The sequence below is a fragment of the Vitis vinifera genome, chromosome 2 (genome assembly GCF_030704535.1).
Source record: "Vitis vinifera cultivar Pinot Noir 40024 chromosome 2, ASM3070453v1".
Classification (NCBI taxonomy): domain Eukaryota; kingdom Viridiplantae; phylum Streptophyta; class Magnoliopsida; order Vitales; family Vitaceae; genus Vitis; species Vitis vinifera.
The window spans coordinates 16,325,916-16,346,383 of NC_081806.1; the positions used below are offsets into that span (position 1 = coordinate 16,325,916).

The following is a 20,468-nucleotide window of genomic DNA, read 5'->3' on the forward strand; positions in this document are numbered from 1 at the left end:
CCTTGATCTTGTATTATGATATGAGATTTGTTGCTTTGTTTGCTCTTCGACCGAGCTAGCGATTAGGAGTAGGGTTTAGCAATGGGCTATATCAATGTTTGGGAGCATTCTGGAGGAGGCCGACACGTTGATACTGATTGGAGTTCGATCTTTGAAGACTTGTATAGCCTAGAGCTAGGTTTCATGGATATTTGTGTGATCAGTGTGTTTCTTTTTCTACTTTAGCTTCATAGGATTTTCGGATGCACCCACACCACTCACTACGCACTCTAGCTGACCATTAAGTGTTGAGAGTTGCTAGAGCTTTCATTGTAGGAAACCCCCTGGGATGCCGAGGTAGTGCATGTGTGGAGGTGATGACCACCTTGCATGGAAGCGCCTCGTCTCTTCGGAGGAGTGCAGAGGGTTGCGTATCGCTGGAGGGTATGATCGCTTCTGCTAGGGATCTTTTAAAGTTCACCCATATCTATTTAAAGCCACCTTGACCTCGTAGGTTGAGCCGTAGATCCTTCGATTAGGACTCCCTCCCTACACTTGGGTGCATCTGAGGGCCTTCAGAGCCTCTTTGATCATAGTTGGGATTCAGTATTCCCTCTTTTAGTCTCTAGTGAGAGTGCACCGTGATCAGTACAAGTTTGGGTACTGTCAGACGGTCCATCTTTGTTTTTGATGCCTTGCTCATTCTAGTTCAGACCAACATTTCTTCCATGTTTTCCCCATGCATACCATATCTCATGTTTCACGCTCTTCAGGATTGGTTCTTCATTCTCAGTGTGGATTTACCATTTTAGGTCAGAGTAGATGGGAGCTTAGTTTGCTTTTCTAAGAGATCAGACATGGATCAGCTGGTTGTCATGGTTGATTAGTTCACGATCGCCATTTGGCTTCTATTCAAGAGGCCTTGGCTAGTCTCAGACAGGAGATAGACAGTCAGCAGAGTAGATAGCTTGTAGTTCAAGATGAGACGCCTTATGATTCATTGTCACCTTATCTATTACATGGTTATTCTGAGGTTGCCTCACCTGCAGTAGTCCAGACCACAGTCCTTGAGGATACTCATGCATATATGGATCGTATTGAGTAACGTATCAGGCAGTTGAGAGTATCTAACAGTTCATCAACTTGGGATGATCTTGATAGTATACCAGTGGCCAATCTACCGGCCAAGTTCGGGATGCTTGACATTGAGAGGTACATGGGCGTTGGTTGTCCATGTATTCATCTTTGACTCTACAGTACTGTGATGAGGGCCCATGGGTTAGACGAGTCACAAATGATCACTATGTTTCCTTTATCTCTAAGTGGCGCAGCCCAGCATTAGTTTGCATCTTTGGAGTCCTTGCGACATAGGACATGGGATGACCTAGCTTAGGAGTTTCAGTGACAGTTTTCATTTAGTACTGTCGTAGATATGTCGAGGAGAGAGCTTGAGGGATTCAGACAGAGATCAGATGAGTCCATTTCTTCTTTCATCTCTTGTTGATGGGGGAAGATAGCAGAGATTGTTGATCGACCATTATAAAGAGGTGACTTAGTCTTGAGGTTTGTCAGAGGATTGATTAGAGATCCTAGAGGGAAGTTCGGACCCAACTAGAGCGGACTTTATTTTATCAGGGAGTTGACCCTAGAGGGCGCTGCATGGTTGATGGATCTAGATGGAAACCGATTCTCAGAGCTGACCAATGTGGATTAGCTAAAGAGGTACCATGTTTAAGACCATGGTCGTAGGATGGGTGACCATCATTTCGGTTAGTCATATACCCTTTCACCCTTTTGATACATAGACCGTTGCTAGCCCATTAAGCCTCACATGTGCATTATAGTCTTTCTTTCTTATCGCCTTGCACACATTTCTACACCGGGATAGGGGCCTTTTAGTATGTGCATGCATTGTTTGGGAGTCTCATGAGTCTTGGACCTATAGGTGCATCTTTCTCTCATCATTTTTTCCTACCATCACATTACTACATTCCATCGTATCTCAGTGGTTGTCCTTCATCTTTTCTTCTTTGTTCTAGCTACTGCTTGTTTTGTTTCATATTTTCTCCACCCTGAGTGGTGATCCTCCTCAGTTCATTACATGGAGGATAGTCACATCATTTCCACTATCTATTCTATGGACACTGGTTCAGAGATTCTTAGTTTGAGAAGGTCATCTTGTTAGAGAGAGTTTTTGTTACCTTAGTTTTGAAAGTGTGTCTATCCATCGTTGATATCATCTTTGGGGCTTATTTTGTTCATGTTCAGGGTGTGTACATTTGTATATATGTAAAAAAAAAAAAAAAAATGAATGAAAAAAAAATTGAAAAAAAAAAATGAATGAAAAAAAATTGAAAAGAAAAAAAAGAAAAGGAATGAAAAAAAAAATGAAAAAAAATGAAAAAAAAAAACTCATGTGTATTAATTTTTATCATTGAGTGTGTATATTGATGTTCGAGGGTCACTTGATTGAGTATGTTTGTTGATGGGAGTTCGTATGTGAATTTCCGAGGCCCTCCATGCTTTGTATTCATTTTTATTGTATATTTCAAGAGTGAGATGAGTAACTTTCTCCTAAGAGCTCTGGGTCATTGTCCCTTCCATCATTATGTTCATTGTTGATGTGACTTCACTTCATGTCTGATTTGAGTTGATCACTACTCCTATTTGTGTTATTTGTTCCATCATCATCCTCGTTTTCGCTTCTGATTCATCATTTTCACTTCACGTCTTATTCCTTTCTTACAACAACCCATCTTGGGTTTGATACTCTCTTCGCATCATCATTACACATATCACTGTCAGTTCATTTTGCTTCATTTATCTCCTTATCGACATCATATTCAGTTAGGCATCCTCAGGTCCATGGCTCACGGGATTCACTATACATGTTGCATTTCATATATGAGGGCATGGGTTTTTTATCATTGGGTATTTGAGCCTAGTTTTCCTTCATTTCTATCACCCTATCACCTTGGCCTACATTACATCCCTTGTCTTAAGACCACCCTGAGGCCATGGGATCAGATATCGTCTTCGACAGCCTCTACTTGGACAAGTGTTTGAGATCTGGTTAATATTTAGATATCATCATGCTTCTTCTTTTGGGAGTCGTCTCTTTGATGTTTATATTTGATTCAGTCGTGTTTGGATTACCAAGATCATGCGCTTGACGATGGATGATTTGATGTCACCTGATTTTTTCTGATTTATCACATATTTGATGTCATACTAGGGCATATTCTGTTTCGGGTGAGATCTACAAATCTTCAGGGAATTGCATGCTTATCCCCACTTGTGATATGTACATTGAGATGATTGATTGGTTCACTATTTTATGATGATCCCTCAGTGGAGCCTCTGTGGAGCCTCTATGGAGCCATTCAGTCAGACCCACATTTCTCGGCATTTGGTTGCCGTCATGCTTCTTATCTTGGGAGATGTTCCCTAGTTGTTTGGACTTGATTTGGATCACGGAGTTCACATGTTCGATGATAGATGATTCCATGTCACCTGGTTTCTGACCTACCGTACCTTCGACGCCATACTGGGGCATATTTCTGTCCTGGACAAGATTTATAGATCTTCACGGAGTTACATGATCACTCCCACTTGTGAGATGTACACCGAGATGAGGACGTGTTTGTTATCTTATCATGATCTCCCAGGAGAACCTCTCTTAAGTGATTCAGTCAGGCGTACACTTTTGACATTTAGATGTCCTCATGCTTTTTCTTTTGAGAGACATCTTTTGATATGTGGGTTGGATTCAGCTATGGATTTGGATGATTAGGATCACATATTTGATGACAGATTATTTGATGTTGTCTGATTTTCGGATTATTCCACATCTAATTCCATATTGGGGCATATTTTCATTTTGATTGAGATTTATAGATCTCCATGGAGCTACATGATCACTCCTACTTGTGGGATGCACACCAAGACGAGGATGTGTTCGTTATTTTATCATGGTCCCTCGGTGGAGCTTCTCTTGAGTCATCCAGTCAGACCCGTATTTTTCGGCATTTGTATGTCATCATGCTCCTTATTTCGGGAGACATTTCCTTGATGTTTGGGTTCGATTTAGATTACAGAGATCGCACATTTGACAATTGATGGTTTCATGTCACTTGATTTTCGATTTACCATACATCTGATGCCATACTAGGGCATATTTCCATTTCGATTGAGATTTATAGATCTTCATGGAGTTGCATGCTCATCCCCACTTATGAGATACACATTGAGATGATGACCCTCCAGTAGAGTCTCTCTGGAGCTATCTAGTTAGGTCTGCACCTTTCGGCACTTATATGTCATCATGCTTCCTCTCAAGATACGCCTCTTTGATTTGTGGGTCTGATTCAGTTATGGATTCGGGTGACTAGGATTGCATAGTTGATGATTTATGATTTGATGTCAGTTGATCTTTCCGACTTGTCGCACATTCGATGCCATACTGGAGCATATTCGCCCTCTCGGTCGAGATCTATAGATCTCCATGGATTTGCATGATCATCCCAAGTTATGAGATACACGTCAGGTTGATGATTCAATTTCATTTTGTCCCGATTCTCTGGTGGAGCCTTTATTGAGCCTTTCAGTCAAACTCATATTTTCCGATATTATCATAATTCTTGAGTGGAGTTACTCCAGGCTCATAGGTTCCCACATCACCATTTCAGTGGAGTACACGTCAGATCTTTTATGCATCCCCATGGAGTTATTCTTGAGTTATTAGGGCAGATCGGGTACATCTGATGCCATGCGGGGGCATATTCCTTCATTTAGCTATGGAGATGATCGTTCTCTCATAAATCTGTTACAGTTTTCATCACTCGGCCAAGGGATACTGTATTTGCTTTACTGGTCACTATTCCTGTGATTTTCATTGAGATGAGCTTTCGGTGGAGAATGACATTCAGGTTGTGATTGTCCCGCTATCCATGACCCCGCAGTAGATTGTTTTGATGAGATCGTGGTAGTTACCTTAGCGGATTATTCTCTTGAGACTCCCTAGTGGATTACCCATTTGAGATGACGATGGATTCCTCTAGCAGAGCATTTCGAGATAGAGACGTCTGACTTATTGTGACATCTCATTAGGCCTCGTGATCCAGATGGATGGGTTGCGAGACTTTGTTTATAGTCGATTTGATCATTCCGACTCGCTAGTAGAGTATCTTTTGAGGCTCATGGAGTCTCTTTTATACATTCTCAAAGGATAGAGAGTTGTGGCAGCACGCTACACTGGGGCATATTTTCCCCCTTCATCGTTTCCTTATCGTTTGGCATTCAGAGTCGCCATCCATTCTCGGATACGACGTACAGAGTCGTCCATTTTCAGCTTGGCCTTCAGAGCCACCATTTCTTCGCAGTTTGACGTTCAAAGCCGTTGATTATTTTTCGTTTGGCGTTCAGAGCCACATGTTTAGTCTGATGTTCAGAGTTGTTCATTTTCTACTTGGCATACAAAGCCGCTTTTTCACCTTGGCGTTCAGAGCTGCGTTTTCAGTTTGAGGTTCAGAGTCGCATTTTCAGTTTCAGCCTTCAGAGCCATCATCATCGCATTTTATGTTTCGGCGTTCAGAGCCCTCATCATCACATTTTTAGTTTGACGTTGAGAGTCGCATTTTTGGTTTCGGCGTTCAGAGCCATCATCATCACATTTTCAATTTGACGTTCAGAGTCGCATTTTCAGTTTCGGCGTTTAGAGCCATCATTATCGCATTTTTGGTTTCGACGTTCAGAGCCATTATCATCACATTTTCAGCTTGGCTTTCAAAGCCATCACCACCATTTTTCGATTTTGGGGTTCAAAGTCATCATCATCACTTCTCAGTTTCGACGTTCAGAGTCATCACCGCTTCTCAATTTAGGCGGTCAAAGCCATCACTTCTCAGTATCGGCGTTCAGAGTCATCCTCACCATCATTCTCAGTTTCGGTATTCAAAGCCATCATCGGTTTCCAACTTGATGTTCAAAACCGCATCTCCCAGTTTGGCGTTCGAAATCACCATCTCTTTCCAATTTGGCATTTAGAGCCACCCTCTCTTTTCGGTTTAGCATTCAGAGCCATGCCTTTAGTTCGGCGTGTAGAGCCCCATCGTTGCCTTGGCATTCAGAGTCGTATCTTCGGTTTAGCGTTCAGAGCCACATCTTTATTTTGGCGTTCAGAGCCACATTTTCATTTCGACATCCAGATCCTTGTTTTTTTGTTCGGCGTTCAGAGTCATCATCACTTCTTAGTTTGACGTTCACAGTCACATCCTCAATTTTGGCGTTCAGAGCCATCATCGATTTTTAATCTAACGTTCAGAGTTGCATTTTTCGGTTTTGGGGTTTAGAGTCATCATCATCACTTCTCAGTATCGGTGTTCAGAGTCATCCTCATCGCATTCTCAGTTTCGACGTTGAGAGCCATCATCACTTCCCAGTTTGACGTTCAGATGTCGTATTCTCAATTTTGGTGTTCAGAGCCATCATCGATTTCCAGCTTGACGTTCAGAGCCGTCATGATTTATCCACAGTTCAGGCGTTCAGAGCCATCATTCACATTCAGGCGTTCAGAGCCATCGTCCACATTCAAGTGTTTAAAGCCATCGTTCACATTCAGGTGTTCAGAGTCATCATCTCTCTATAGTTTGGTATTTAGAGTCCATCGCTCACAGTTTGGCATTCGGAGTTGTCGTTCACAGTTTGGCATTCAGAGCCGCCATGATTTATCCACAGTTCAGACGTTCAGAGCCATCGTCCACATTCAGGCATTCAGAGCCATCATTTCTCCATAGTTTGGTATTCAGAGTCATTGTTCACAATTTGGCATTCAGAGCTGTCATGATCTCTCTACAGTTTGGCGTTCAGAGCCATCGTTCACATTCAGGCTTTCAGAGCCATTATCTCTCCACAGTTTGGTATTTAGAGCCATTGTTCACAGTTTGGCATTCAGACCCATTATTCACAGTCAGGCATACACCATTTCCCAACAGTTTGGATTTCAGAGCCATCGTATCCTTAGTTTGGCGTTCAAAGCCACCATTTCTCCATAGTTTAGCGTTCAGAGCTGTCGTTCATGGTCAAGCATTCAGAGCCATTAGTTAGCTTGGCATTTAGAGCCATCATATCTTTAGTTTGACATTTAGAGTAGTCAGCTTGGCATTTAGAGCCATTAGTCAGCTTAACATTCAGAGCTTTGAGCTTACGACCTCGAGTCATTCTTCTTATTCACGGTCTAGAGTCATTCTTAGCATTCAAAGCCTTGAACTCATGACCTAGAGTCGTTTTCACCCTTTAGGTGTTCAGAGCCACTACTTTCTTTCATGGGTGTTTAGAATTGTAGGCCTTCAGATCTTCCTTTGGCATTCAGAGCCACAATTTTCTTTCCTAAGCGTTCAAAGCCATCTTTTCCAATTTTAGGCGTTCAGAGTCTTTCATTTTATCAGTTTTAGGCATTCAGAGTCGTGTCTTCATTTTGGCATTCAGAGCCATTGTCCAGCTTGGCATTCAATGTCATTTTCTTCCTTTAGTTTTGGCGTTCAAAGCTATCGTGCATACTCATTCAGGCACCTAAAGTCACCATCTTTCCTCCTTTTTGGCGTTCAGAGTCATTTTTCCCCAGCCTTATCATTCGAGAGAGCCCATGTCATACTAGGACAAATTTGGCAATCTTTCTTGTTCTTCGGCAAAGTTCACTTCGTTTTGTTCGTGTATACGCTCACTTTACTCGTGAACTCTACCGAAGAGGGGCATATTTGTAGACCCCAAAATTTGTCCTAATTTTATCTTTACATTAATTTTGAGCCCAGTTTTAAATTCCAATTACATATATTTTTTGGCTCACTCACCATTTAATAGCTTTTATTATTTTGCATATCATTTTATTTTATTTTATTACTAATACTTTTATTTTATTATTATTATTACTAATACTTTTATTTTATTATTATTATTACTATTATTTTATTATTATTATTACTATTATTATTATTATTATATCTATTTTATTTTTATTTTTTTATTCTTTTCTCTCTCCTCTCTCCTCTCTCCTCTCTCTTTCCTATTCCCCAACTACCCCACCATTTTCTTCTCTCTCTTCCCATTCTTCCCACACAGCCGGCCCCCCCTCATTTCCGTTTCCTCCTATTTTTATGTTTCTTCCCATTTTGCCCTCCAGCTTTTCCCTCGAATTCTCAAGATTTTCCCTCCATTTTTTCCTCTTTTCCACCCTTTCTTTGCTGCCCGCTCCACTCCTTCCCCCTCCCTCACTCTTCTACTCTTTTTTCTCCACCCAAAGACACACATGGCCCCATGGATTTTATTTTATTTTTTTTCTCTCCATTTTTTTCCTTCTCTCTCCCCACACTCCACTTCCCTTCCTGGCCGGTTACACACCCACGCTCTCATCTCTTCCCTCTTTCTCTCTTCTCATTTCTCCCTTTGGATTTTGGTTTTTTTTCTTCTTTTCTTTTCTTTTCCATTTTTTTTAGGTGGTCGAGCCTCTCATTTCCTCTTCTCCTTCCCTCATTTTTTCTCTCGCTCCACGACGGTGGCATGACGCCAGTCGGCAACCCCCTTCCCATTATTATTATTATTATTATTATTATTATTATTATTATTGTCATTATTATTGTTAGTATTATTATTGTTATTGTTGTTATTTTATTTTATTTTAATGGTAATTGTTGTTTGTGAAATTTGGATTATTGATTGTGAAATTTGGATTGTTGAATTAATATGAAATTTGGGGTTAATTTTTTGTTGGTAGATTAATACGTAATTCAATTTAATTTATTGTTAGTGAATTAATTTGAAATTTGTTAATTTGGGTTTGTGGGGATATTGTATTTGGTGATTAATTTGAGGATATTTGGATTACATCAATTGCATATTGTTTATTTGGACTTAGGTCTATCGTTAAGTTGTTATTTGTTTGGGCTCATTGGATTGGGCTTAAAATATTATTTCTCTTGACTATGTATTTTTTTTTTATGTGGGCTTGTTAATTGATACGAATTTTGGAGCCCATAATGTGGGTGAGATTTGTTGGATTATTTGAATATTTGATATGGGTTTGGCCAATTTGAATTGTTTAATTGGGACATGGGACAATTATGGTGTATATTAAACTAGGCTTAGATTATGAAATATTAAATTTAGGTCTAGTAGAATTTATTTTAATTTATCCCATTTTAAGTTTGGTTGATTGTGTTTGTATTTTTGGTTATTAATTTGGATGTTCTAGGTTAAAAACTATAGTAATTTTGGCTCATTTTAATTGACGAAATTTATGGGACTAATTTGAAATTGGAATTTGGGTTTGAATATTTGTTTGAGATTTTATACATCTCTGGATATTTACATCTGTGCTATTCTTGTTTTTGCATGGACCCATTCTGTAATCTTGTTGGCTGAGTACGAATTGATAACACGTGGAACTTATTGTAAGTTTATTTTACATGTTTTATTGCCTACTTTTATCTTATTTTAATTTTATAGGTTTATGTAAATATTCATTTGTATATATTTATTGAGTGTGTACAGAATTGAATATCGAGCAAACTAGAAATTTTGTTTAAATGAGAGGAAGAATTCGATAAATAGGTTTTAATAAAATAATAATTTTACAATATTTTTTTTTATAAAAGAAAGTTTTTTATTTATTTATAGAGATTCAGAAAAATCCCAAAGAATTGTTTTTTTTTATAGAATTTAAAGAATTGTTTTTAATAAAATTGTCTAACTATAGATATATATATTTCTTTTTTAATGAATTCTTTTTCCTTAATTAAAATGTGATTAAAGGTATTATTTAGAAATAGAAGATTTCATTTAACCTTTTTTTTGTTAAAATTTATTTTGCAAATAAAGTTATGTCATTTTAAATAATTTGTAAAAATCACTTTTTTTTTAAAAAAAATGAAATTGAATCTAAATACTTTTGTAAATAAAATTGTAAAAATTCATTATTTTCTAGTAAAAGCAAGTAAAAATAATTTTTGTGCCCAAATTGAAATTTTGTAATAAATTCTTTTGATACAATAAATGTAAATAACTTTTTTGAAAATTGAATATAACTGAAATTGAGAAAATAAATTGATTCTTTTTTTGTAAGTAAATAAATTGAAATCATTAATTCAAAATCATTTTTAAATAAAATCCTTTGAAATTTCTTTAAAACCTTTTTTTAATATCTTTTATTTATTTAATTCAATCAATCATTTTGCATAATTCTCTTATTATTTATTTTATGTACTTTTGTAATTAGATTTCATCATATTAACTTTCACCATAACTTGTATATTGATTATTTTTCTTGGTATCCATAATTAATTAATTAATTGCCACAATTCCTCAATTCGTTTAGTACAGGCCGTGCGTATACGGGCTTAGAGGGGTGTTACGGCTCACCATCGTACCTTCCCAATAAGTAACCTAACCCCCGGACCCAAACTTAGTTTTTCACATGCCCGTTTTTTCCTTCAGGAGTCACACTTAGGGTTTTCTTTCTTATTTGGTTTTTCCCTTAAAATAATAAAACAAAAATAAGTGGCGACTCCAAATCTTTTTCTAAAAATCAAATTTTCATCAAATAAAATAAAAAGCGAGTTTCACTTTCGAATGGGAACGCATCAAGCGAAGTGCGGGGTCCACACTATGCTACTAAATTATATATATATTTGACAATTGGACATATTAAAAATGTTTTGATTGAAAATAAAGATAATTTTAATGTAATAAAATTAATTTGGTGTCCCAATTTTTTTTTAAGGATCAATAAAAGTGTGAAACCCATATTTAAGAATTCTATGTAACTATGTTTAGAATTTGTAAATCACATATAAACATTCATTGAACCTAAAACTCTCCTTGAGAGGTTTAATTAATACTTGAAATTTCCACCCAAAAAACGTAGCACAATACCTTGTTTGAGGTAAATGTAGTGGAGTGCATTATGGGAACTGCTCAATAGTTAAAATTGAGGGTGTCCCAGTTAAACCCAAAAGATTAAATATGTGGTCCACCTGTGAACTGATACCAATTTTTCATATGACGATACAACAACCCAACTATCAATTTATAAATTTTATATAAATGGGGAGACTTATTGCTCTTTTGGACCAAGGTAGATTTTATTTTTGAGTCTTACGTTATTTTCTCCAAAAAAAAAAAAGACATGATTAGAAAACAATTATTTTCTAGAACAATTTTTTGTTCTCTAGAACATTTTTTTTTTATAATTATAAAATTGTTTTCTATTTTTTATTCTTAAAAACAAAAAACATGTATTTTCAAAAAACATGTTTTAATGATTTTCAATTGTTTTCACATAATTTTTTTAGTGTAGTTTTGAAAAATGATTAAAAATAAATTAATAACTATAAAAATTATTTTTAAAAACATTAAAAATAGGTTAAAGACAATTCAGGTTCTTAAAGAGAATTTTGTTCTATAAAATATTATAAAATTATTTCTAAAAATTATTTTTCATAACTATTTTAAAAAATAATTACCAAATAGGGCCCTCAAAATGGAGAAGTGTTATATTCGCTAACAAGCTAGAAAGAGAGATGTGCCAATATTCATTAACCATTAGAGGATTATTAAAGGTTGGAAACCGATAGAAATAATTTTTTCATGTCATAGATTTTAGTTAGGGGATTCAAATATTGTTAACAATATTTTAAAATGTCTTCTTTTGTCACTTCAAATGATTGGGTTCATTAATCTTAACCATTCATTCAATGCTTGAGTTTGGATGTCGACATGAATCATTTGTAACTGTTGTCTACATCCACTGTTTACCTCCATATCCACCATTCTACGTATTGATATATTTATTGAATTTTGTTTTTATTTCTAAGATTAACAACTTTGGAACTTAAAATGATTAGAGAGTAGAGTGTGAATGCAAGAACAACTTTTGAACTTAAACATTAAGATTGAAATGGTCTAAATCAGATCAAGTGATTTACTTCTGTGTTGGGAAAATCCCAGAAGCCCACATCAAATGGAAAATCACCCTCACCTCCCTGGATTTGTTCTACCATACCATCCATGGGTCCCTTTGTCTGTGTTGCAGTTTCTTCTGTCCAGAGGCTTGCGAGACTTTATAGCTTTGGTTTTAGAATGTGTTTGGGGTTTATCTCTCCCTTCTTCCTGGAACTGAACCTTCTTTTTCAAGTGGTGACCATGCCAATAGTTCTTGACATCATTAGCAGTCCTCCCTGGAAGCCTACCCGCAATCAAGGACCATCTATACACGCACAACATCAGACAAAGTATCAACTGAACAGCTCTTTTGTAAGTTCTGAACAGCTTCAGAACTAATATAATATCATTATCAAGCTAGTACTTGAGTTATTATAGACTTGCCTGTTCCCCAACAAATTGTGAAGCCTAATCATGAGATCAACCTCGTCTAATGCAAACTCTCCTCTCTTGATATCCGGCTTCAAATAATTGAGCCATCTCAACCTGCAGCTTTTTCGGCATCTATTCAACCCTGCAAACTCAAGAAAACGAAACTCTTTAAGCAAAACAGAAGTAAAAAAACACAAACTAATACTGATCCCTTTCTCTTTCATGTTACCTGCTCGGAGGGGAACCAGATGCCACTTTCCTTCTCCATATTTCTCAATGCATTTCCTCAGGAGAACATCCTCTTCTTGGGTCCATGCACCCTTTCTAACTCCTAAGCTCTCCATCGAGTCAACTCAACACAAGAGACCGGCTCCTTCTCTAATTATTGATTGATATATAACAACCTCGAACCTGTTCTATCTCATGACTCGGACACCAGACCCCTAATTGGTTGATTCGACACGTTTCTTATGGTGCATTACCTGGCTTCCGAATGCGCTGGAGATCATGGACAAAGGGTGTGTGTCATAAGAGATATTTACCCATTATGTATCAACTTACTATAAATGTACAGCGCAAAATTTAGGAATTAATTGCTGATTAGTATCCTTTATGAACAATCTCTATTTTGTGGTCAAAATGTATAAACTGGTGTGATCCTGAAGACAACCACGTGCTACCAGTTTTTAATGTCCAGAGGAATTCATATGGACATTGGTAGGATGAATGGGACATTACGTAGAAGATTTGGATTCTGATACCACTGTTTCCTTGACAAAAAGCAACCAAGTGATGGGAACCTTTGAGGGCCACCGCTCCTCTTTCAACTTTAACATTTTCTTTTGTCGACTAACCCATGTTCACTGAAAAGGGGAGCTCCATGGGTCCTCTACCATTATATTACAGCCGCTATGCAGTGGCAGCAGCTAATTAATGGGAATTGTCGGTGAAGAAAGGTACAATCATTAGGATATGCCTCTGGCTCGCGGAGGACTTTGTTTCTGACCAGTAACGTCGATAAAAATATATTTTAGAACTTTTTCTATTGTCAATTCAATGACCGGGTTCATTCTCAACCATCCATCTGTTGATAGGGACGTGTGTCTTCTCACTGACAATTATTTTCCCTCAAATATATACATATACCCAATGTTAAAAAAATTGACTTTGTCACCCTCACTGATTTTCGAGTTTTATGGAAATATCAGTAGAAATTTGCATATAAATTAAAATTGTTTTAAAATTTGAAAAATGATGGAAATTGATAAAAGTATAAAAATTTCACCTGAACCTTTGAAATTTTTGATAAAATAAGTAATGTGTAGATATTAAATTATTATATTTTTAAAAAATTAATAAAATAACAAATATCAGTTTTCAAGTTATTATTAATAAAAATAGAAGAAAGTTATGATTTTGCACACCAATAATTTCTTAATTCTGCAGGCCGTTGCATCATTTTCTCCAAAGACCTTTTGACATTAAAGAAGGAAAAAAAAAGAGAAAAAGACGTTTGCATATAGAGGCAGCAATAAGATATCTTCTTGAAGAAGACGTTTTTAGACTTATGTGGGAACATTATGGGCTTTAATGAAACTTTTATAATATCATTTTTATCTTTCTTTTTTTCTTAATTAAAAAAAGTTGTTATTCCAAATATATCATTTTCTAAATCTAAGCTATTCAATCGGTGTGTATTATTGGTTTAATGTAAATTACAAAACCAAAGTTCCTTCATTTTTTATTGCTTTAATGTGGAATGTAAAAATATTAATTAGTTAAAAGAGATTCAATACTCCTTGTATTTGTGTGAATTTATCGCTTCTTTCTTTTTACTTGAAAAGTAATATTTTTTTTATATAAATGTCACTTGTCATCTCAAGTATTTATACATAATTTTAAGAAAAATGATTATTTTTATAAGAAAAAAGTGAGGATATTTATACCAAAATGAAGCCAAAAAAGAATGGAGGGTTAGACCTACTATTTTTTAAAATAGTTCTGAAAAATAGTTTTTGAAAATTATTTTATAATGTTTTATAAAATAAAAGTTGGTTTTAAAACATAAAATATTTTTAACATATTTTAATATTTTTAAATATTTTTTAAAAATAACTTTTTAAGTCCAATGTTTTATTTTTAAATCATATGTTATCTAAAAAAAACTTTATTTTTTATTCTTAGAAACATAAAAAAAAAAAAAAATTTATGGTTGTCAAACATATTTTTGTGTTTTTTTATTCTAAATAATAAAAAGTTGTTCTAAAAAACCATGTGAAGCAAATTCTTAAATTTCCGAAAAAACAAAAAACATATGGCTATGTTTGGTTCTCAGAAAGTACAAAGGAAAGAAAAAAAATGTTAAAGAAAATTATTTTCTCATGTTTGGTTGTCTTATGAAAAATATCAAAGAAAATAAAATATAATTAAAACTAATTAAAAACTTATGTATTTTTAAATTATTTAATTTTTATATTGATGAGTTAAAATAAATAAAATGAGTTTGAAGCAACAAAAAAATAATTTATCAACTTTTAATCTATTTTTTTTATTTTCCTTCACTTTTTCTTTCCTTCTAGTTTTCCTTTGTATTTTCTTTCCCTCGCATTTTCCCTCAAATTTTCCGGGAACCAAATATAGCCATAAGGTTACCAAGAAAATTTTTTATGAGACTTCTAAGTTTTCAATGAAGAACCAGATTGAAACTTCAATTAAAAAATGGAATCTTAATTGACAATTATAGCTTTAATTTTAAAACGAAGCATCCATTGATAATTTTGACTTCAATTCAAAAACCGAAGTCTTAATTAATAAATATACGTTTAATTCAAAAATAAAGTCTCAATTATAATTGTAATGAGATCTTAACTATATGTTTTAAAAAATATATATTTTTGAGATGCTCGTATGCGGCACTCAAGAGACCAACATAAATTTTATAAAGTAGTTAGATATGGGACATTTTGGCCCAAAACTCCTGCAAGTAGCACCTCTGTTTTGTGCTGGCTACTGGACCAGACGACATTTTCATCACTGAATTTTCCAGTATTGTCGAACATGTGAGAGTACAAGTTTTGGGGCAAATTGCCTCATTGGAAGGGAAGAGGGTACATGTACAAGTTTTTAGGTAAATTAATTGTCGAACATGTGAGAGTACAAGTTTTGGGGCAAATTGCCTCATTGGAAGGGAAGAGGTAAATTAATTGTCGAACATGTGAGAGTACAAGTTTTGGGGCAAATTGCCTCATTGGAAGGGAAGAGGGTTTATATAACCAAATATTACTTATAGGGAAAGTTGTGTTTATAGGCTCCTATACGATAAAATTTTGAAAATCCATATAATTGAAATATAGATTTTGGTTGATAATAAGAAAAATATTAAAGGATTGATGCACTATTTACTGTTTATATTTTAATTTTCAAAATTACCCTCAAAGCCTCCCTATCGGAAAAAATTTTTCTTTCTCTCGGGGGTTAAGGGTCTCCCTACCAGAAATTTTATTTTTCTCTTGGGGGCGCACGGCAGATCCAAGATCCAAAAAACATGAGGAGCAAAAAAACAACAATTTTTTTGGTTTTCCTTGGGGGTTTTGCAAGAATTTTCTCGGAAAGCATACGAGGATGGGGCGGGGCGGCGGCAGAAAACGAATGCCGGGGGGGGGGGGGGGACGGCGGCGGCAGATCCAGAAAACACGGGAGAAAAAAACGGGAGAAGCAATTTTTTTGGTTTGCAACCATCCCGGAAAACGAATGCCGGGGGGGGAGGGTTCCCCAAAAACGAATGCCGGGGGGTGGGGTGGCGGCGGCAGCGACGGCGGCAAATACTGAAAAAGCAGAGAAAAAAAACAAAAAAAAGCAAAAAAGAAAAATATAATATTTCAGAAATTAAAATATGAACAGTAAATATAAAATCTATAACATTTTTTTTATTACTATAAAATTTATTTTAAATTATCAAATTTATGGTTAAACATAAATATTTAAAGTATTATAAATACATAAAATATAATAGATTTATTTAAAAAAAATTATTGATGTGAAATTATGATTATAAAACATGCTATTATGTAGCAAATAAGATAAAAAAAAAATTCAGATTAAGGAAAAAAAATTAATTTGACTTAATATTTAAAGTTAAAAAAAATTGTAATATTGTTATTTAATTACCGTGTGTGAATGTCTATATCCTTTATTCATTAAGCCTAAGAAAAGTTATTTGTTTTCCCAATTCAATATCTATGTGTAATCTCAAAAGACTTGATACAAATGATAAACTCAAGTCCTACGAGGTTATGCCTCATGGTTAAATTTTATCTCGGATTTTCCCATCCCCATTTTATCTTGCTACATAATCTGAATAGTGCAGATGTGACGGCATGTATGTCCCAGTCATTTTTGCTATTTGTAGTCCTTTATTATATAATCAGAATAAAAATGCGTTACATTAATCAAATATTAACTACGAAGTAACTTCTCATTTATCTCATGACTTCATCAATGAGGCCCATTTCAAAAGGAAAATCATAATTCCCACCTCCATTGGTATCTACAGCTGATGCAGTTTCGTCAGCCAAGAGGCTGGCAATAAGCTCCTGATCTTCAATGGTATGGTCAGCGAATAGGCTTTCCCACCATAAAATATCCTGGTTTGGTTGGACCAGTGTGGGTTGCAGCTCACTACAAGTACTGCCTTGTGTCTCATAAGCATCCACAGCTGTAGTTTTGAATGTGAACCCTAGAAAGAGTTTGCAAGGCTTAGGCTTTATCAGAGTGTTTTCAGAATTGGTTTGGGCTTTATCTTTCCCTTTTTCCTGGATGGGAACCATCTTCCTGAAGCGATGATGGTGCCAGTAATTCTTGACATCATTCGCAGTCCTCCCTGGAAGTCTGCCGGCAATCAAGGACCATCTGGAAAAACATAGCTACAACTTTTTTAAAAGTGTTAAATTAAAATGATCTTGTTTGAGTTTCTAATTCATGGGGGCGTTGTTTCTTTAACCATCAGCTCCAGAATTTGGTTTGGGTTAAGGATCAGACAAGGAAAAAAATTAAGGGAAGGTAGGTACAATTCTTTTTTCTTTGCAAGTGAAAAAGCTTAATTGATTATTTTCCTTCAATTTTTTTCTTTCATTTTCCTCGTATTTTCTCAGGATTCAATCCAAACTTGTATCTCTATTACCAATCTAACAGTGGCTATACTAAATGTAATAGGAAATTAATAAATAAACTTGCCTGTTTCCCAACAGCTTATGAAGTCTAATCATGAGATCGACTTCATCTGATGCAAATTTTCCTCTCTTAATATTTGGCTTTAAATAGTTGAACCATCTCAATCTACAGCTTTTGCGGCATCTACTCAAACCTGAGAAAGCAACTCTTCCAGTTAGGAATATAAAAGTTTGCAGGCTTCCTCTCATATGTATATATTACCTGCTCGGAGTGGGAACCAGATGCCACTTTTCTTCTCCATAATTCTCAACACATTTTCTTAAAAGAATATCTTCTTCCCGAGTCCATTTTCCCTTTGTAACTCCCAAACTCTCCATAGCTTTTCCTCAACTCGACATAGAACATATGCAACTTGTCCGATTAATTTAACTTGGGTGGTGTTTGTTTTTTCACTTAATTTTAAATAGAACCTTAATGCTTAATAGTGTTAAATATTAGGTTGTTTGTTTTTATAGTATTTTATTTCTATTAAGTATTAAAAAGTAAAAAAAATCAATATGTCATTTTTTTTTATTTAGAAAAAGCTATATATTTTGGTTTTTTTTATTTAATAAAAAGTTTATAATAAGTCATAAAAAAGTAGAAAAACAAACAACCTAAATTCTAAAACTAAATTGCTTTCAGTAAAAAGCTAAAAAAACAAACACCACCTTGGTATGTACTTCATATGATTTGCGTGCTTTCATTACAACCACACAACTCCAAGTAAAACTGATTCTTAATTAAGTGACATGAGCTGGTTGGTAGCCTTAGTAACAACAGTGTAACAACTACTTCAATTTAAGCGAGTATTCCAACCACAGGTCCCTAAGTACGGATTCTTAAGTAACAGGAACTTCAGTTTAACCGTGTAATTGTTTATAGCTAAAAAGAAAGACCAACTCCCTTTCTCTCCATGACATTCACCCAAACGCATTTGAGATTTCTGCATTTCATCTTAATATCAGAGTTGTGATTCTTGAAGCTCTCCTCCCAGGGTCTCATCCTCTACTCTTGGTCGTCCTCACCATAATGGTATTGGTTCAAAGCCAAATGCAACTTCGATTATGTTGCCTTTGAATCAAGCATTCACCGTCAGACTTGATAGCTCAATTATCTCCAAAATGAAACTAAATATTGTAATTGCTAATGGACTCAAGGAGATGATCGATGGCTCATGACCTTGTCCACCAAAATTTCTTGAGAACTTTGAGATTGCAAATCCAAATTTTCATCTCAAGCAACTACGTAATCATCTAGTCATGTGTTGGATTTATTCATCTCTCACTGAAAATCATGTGATGTCTCAAATCATCGGTCTCTCTTTGACTTCTGACGTTTGAAATTCTCTTAAAGACATTCTTCTCTGCCGCATCAAAGGCTAGAATTATGCAACTTCTCCTTGAGTATGATGGAGTATATATCTTCTTAAGGAGAAATTCATTGTGGATAATCTTGTTGCAATTAGAGAATTAATTTCTAAACAAGATCACGTTCCTTACTTAGAGGATTAGGACTTGACTAGGCATGAAGCCCTGAGTATGAAGAGATTCATAGTATGTTGCTCACTTATGAGCATTGCTTGGAGCAACAGAATGCCATTGATGAGGCAAATCTTCTTCAGACAAGTGTAGCTTCTCTGCAATCACAAAGAACCAACTATGAGAAAAATCAAAGGTTTGGAAAATTCAAGTTTCAAAGAGGAAACCATAACCAGGGCCAACAACATTCAATCAGTGGCAGTTTGGTCATCACAGACGTGGTTTCTATAATAATAACAATGGAAATTCAAGTTGAGGCAATCACTATATATTTGGATAATTTCTCAATAACTAATTTTTATGGAGATGGTGATGGTAAGACACAATGCCAAGCTTGCAGCAAATATGGTCATAATACCATCAATTGCTATCATCCCTCCAACCTCCTATCAACAATCAACTTGCGGTGATGATTGCTTCTCCTTCCACTGTTGGTAATGTCAACTAGCTCATGGACATCGGAGCTGCTCACCATCTAATTTCTAATCTGAACAATTGTTACAACACCTAAGCCATTCTCTAGCTCTAATAAAGTTATCATTGGGAATGGTAATGACTTAGCAATATCTCATGCTGGTTCTTCTATTATTTCTAGTTCATGACCTTTAATTCTCAAGAATGCTTTATATGTTCCTCCCATTGCTAAAATTCTTGTTAGTGTCCATATTCAGCACCCTAGTATCTCAATAGATTTACACAATTATACTCTTTGCACTATATTTGCATTGTAAACATTTAAGTAAACATCGATATTTACCGTACAATGTAAATAACAATATCTTCTATTAGAATTCAATAAAGATACTTTTAGAATCTAATTATAAGTAAATCAATTTTTTATTTTTTATTTTCAATTTTAGTTATAATTTGACTGTTTTTACTAAATTTTCTTCAAAATAAGTTTGTCTACATAAAATTAGCAAAGATGAAATTTCGAAAAATTATATCGAGTATAATCAACATGAAAACAATAAAATTCAATATTTTTTATTTTAAAATTTGAAACTTTCAAAAATGACTTTTTTTTCCATACTTAGTGACAACTAGAACAACATATAGCATGTATCTGGCTAGAAACTCTCAACCACGTTTTCAACACCCTTAAATGAAGGAAAATTTTAAATTGGAAACTTGTAACATAAAGTTTTATGCTATTGTTATTATTTGGATATATATATATAAAATAATAATAGACATAAAAACATTATGCTCTCCTATGATGATGTTGGTGATGGCACTCCAAAATAGGGTTCTTTTGAGCCCTGATAAAGTCTTTGTCGTCATAGTGTGAGAAGTGGAATGATTGGAGAGTGTGATAAGTTGGCACAACATATAGGGTGTATCTAGTTAAAAACTCTCAATTCTTTGACCATGTTT

General features: G+C 35.1%; 2 protein-coding genes across 2 annotated transcripts; both read right to left on the reverse strand.

Annotated features, from left to right (window-relative positions):
* Nucleotides 1–11,925: 11,925 nt before the first annotated feature.
* Nucleotides 11,926–12,686, reverse strand: LOC100853472 (transcription factor MYB113-like). Its single transcript, NM_001281260.1, is given in 3 exon segments — nt 11,926–12,235; nt 12,355–12,484; nt 12,572–12,686. Coding segments are annotated over 3 exon segments (477 nt in total). The 3' UTR covers nt 11,926–12,003.
* Nucleotides 12,687–16,820: 4,134 nt separating this feature from the next.
* Nucleotides 16,821–17,888, reverse strand: LOC100244722 (transcription factor MYB1). Its single transcript, XM_059741198.1, has 3 exons — nt 17,773–17,888; nt 17,575–17,718; nt 16,821–17,250 (listed from the first exon to the last, which is right to left on the reverse strand). The coding sequence occupies exons 1-3, from the start codon at nt 17,886–17,888 to the stop codon at nt 16,821–16,823; spliced, it is 690 nt and encodes a 229-aa protein (XP_059597181.1).
* Between the last annotated feature and the right edge of the window lie 2,580 nt (nt 17,889–20,468).

Bases quoted from the DNA above. Each gene is read 5' to 3' on its own strand.
- LOC100244722 (XM_059741198.1), bottom strand. From the start codon at position 17,888: ATGGAGAGTTTGGGAGTTACAAAGGGAAAATGGACTCGGGAAGAAGAT. The intron at 17,719-17,772 runs GTAATATATACA...CCTAACTGGAAG, and splicing joins CTGGTTCCCACTCCGAGCAG to AGTTGCTTTCTCAGGTTTGA. The intron at 17,251-17,574 runs GCAAGTTTATTT...ATGTTTTTCCAG, and splicing joins CATAAGCTGTTGGGAAACAG to ATGGTCCTTGATTGCCGGCA.